General features: G+C 57.9%; 1 protein-coding gene across 1 annotated transcript in view; it reads left to right on the top strand.

Moving 5' to 3' along the window:
* LHX8 (LIM homeobox 8) overlaps nucleotides 1–441 on the top strand; it is a 22,450-nt gene extending 22,009 nt beyond the window's left edge. The window contains exon 9 of the mRNA XM_044673529.1: nucleotides 3–441. Within this exon, the coding sequence (XP_044529464.1) occupies nucleotides 3–441 (439 nt within the window). The remainder of the gene's footprint in view (nucleotides 1–2) is intronic.
* The last annotated feature ends 1,713 nt before the right edge of the window (nucleotides 442–2,154 follow it).

Below are 2,154 nucleotides of genomic sequence, written 5' to 3'. Positions count from 1 at the left end.
AGAGCCATCTCGGGCCCTTTGTCCCCCGCCCTTAAGCCAAGTTCTCTCCAGCTGGGCGGAGTTAGTTCAGGGCCGCCGCGCCGGGAGCCCCCTCGGAGGGAGACACGCCTGAAGCACGTCCACTTCGGGATGCTCCAGAGGGGCCCAGGGGGTCCCCGAGAGGCAGCTACCACCGGGCTCTCCGATCCCGCCGTTAAGAAATTCAGTTGCACCGAAGAGAAATTGCAGAAGGAAAGCCGGAAAACCAGCACCGGCGAGCAGCAGCCAGGACGCGGCCAGCCTTACAAAGGAGCAGGAGAAGTTCTTACCGGCTTACTGAGCGGAGCCAGAAGGGGGCAGCCAGCGGAGACCAAAGAGATAGGAGTGAATGGCCTCACGATGGAGTGGCCAGAGGCCGAGGGTCCCAAGCCAAGCCGGGTCAGGCGAGCAGCCCTGAAGTGACGGAGCATGACGGGATGCACCGACCAATAGGCAAGCCCTGTGGCAGCGGGCTGTCCTCAGGCACTTCCTCCCGGCCCCTCGGGGCCAGGCTCTCTGCTCTAGGGGAGGAGAACAAAGGAAGCAGCCTCTGATCTGGAGGAAATCCCGTCCTGCCTGGGGAGACGACATCTGCACCCAGAACCAGCACGCGGAGCACTCGGTGCCCATCAAACACGGGCCCTCGAGAGGGAGGGCACTCGCTCCCACGGCCACCAAGAGAGCCTTCAAGGGGGCAGCTAGGTGGCTCAGTGGATAGAGCGCCAGGGCTAGAGGCAGGTTCAAATCTGACCCTAGACCCTTCCTAGCTGGGTGACCCTGGGCAAGTCACTGAACCCCCATGGCCTAACCTTACCCCTCATCTGCCTTGGAACCAGTGCATGGCGTTGATTCTAAGACGGAAGGTGAGGGGTTAAAGAAAGAGGGCCTTCGTGTAGAATGTGCTGCTGCTTGATCTGCATTTTGTGGGAAGGGAGGGATTTTGGGAGGAGAGAGTCATTCTAGGCAGAGGTTGACCTGCCCCATCCAAGAGTCTCTAAGGAAATGGCGGAGAGCATATACTATATATTACATACATTATATATATCTGAGACCACATTGGCCCAGTGTGTGTGTCTTATAGATTCCTGCTCAGGTGTGGGCTGCTTCCTCTGTTAGAATCTCTAAATCCTTTGAAGGCCGCCACTTCTTCCCTTTGGAGTGTATCCAGGGCTCGGCCGAGGGTCTGGCACACAGTAAGAACTTAATAGAAAGTGGTCGATGGATGGTTTGCACCAGCCACAAAAGGCCCAGCGGTGGCTCCCCAGAGCTCATCGATGTCGCTTAACCCTTACGTGAACGAACACGTATTTCATGAGACGAACATGACCCGGGAGACTAACTGGCACAAGCAATGCATTAGGGAAATGCGTGGCAGTACGCTGGCCGGACAGCCGAGACCAAGGATGTCGCCGCATTGAGTGGACTTCCTGGGGGAATGTGGGGAAGACTACAGGCAACAGCAGCGAGAGAAGCAGCCACGGGGCGGCCGCCGTCGGTCATTGGAATCGATGTCAAAATGGCGGATTCATCCCAAGTTGTGACGATCAGCTCGGGAGAGAAGAAAACCCTGACGAGCTCCTTCTACAATGCCGAGCCTCCTGCTGTCCGTCCCTGCGGCCGAAGGTCCTGCCTGTGCGGGAGATGTGGCAGAGAGGGACCCTCATCCGTGAAAATGCTTCAGGAGACTCAGCCTGGGTGTCGAGGGCCGCGGCATCTTGAGCAGCGCGGGAAGGCTGAGAGCCCACCGGGGCTCTTGGCTGCCTCCTCGGAGGGGTTCGATATACGGTTCATCCATCGCTTCGTTATTCGGCAGCGTCCGGGCTTCCGTGGAGGGAAGGAAATCTGTCGGTTTTGGTGCTTAGTTGAATGGCACCGTCTTGCTTCATGCTTTTAATGATCTCGAGTGACTCACGTCTCCTCCACACGTCGAATTTGAAGAGGGCCCAGCGTGGAAGGATGCCGCCCCGTTGGGTCTGGCAAAGGAGACTCCGAGGAGCTCGAGAGCTTTGCAGGCGTCTGAGGGGACATCGCAGGGAAGCAAGGCTGCGCTTGTTCTGCTTGATGTCCAAAGAGGGACGTACAAGCACTGGGTAAAGGTTGCAGAAACGCACGTTTCACCCTGGTATAAAGCAGAGC

The sequence above is a fragment of the Gracilinanus agilis genome, chromosome 4 (genome assembly GCF_016433145.1).
Source record: "Gracilinanus agilis isolate LMUSP501 chromosome 4, AgileGrace, whole genome shotgun sequence".
Taxonomy (NCBI): domain Eukaryota; kingdom Metazoa; phylum Chordata; class Mammalia; order Didelphimorphia; family Didelphidae; genus Gracilinanus; species Gracilinanus agilis.
Note: the sequence above shows the minus strand (reverse complement) of the source record. Positions and strands in the feature narration are given on the sequence as shown.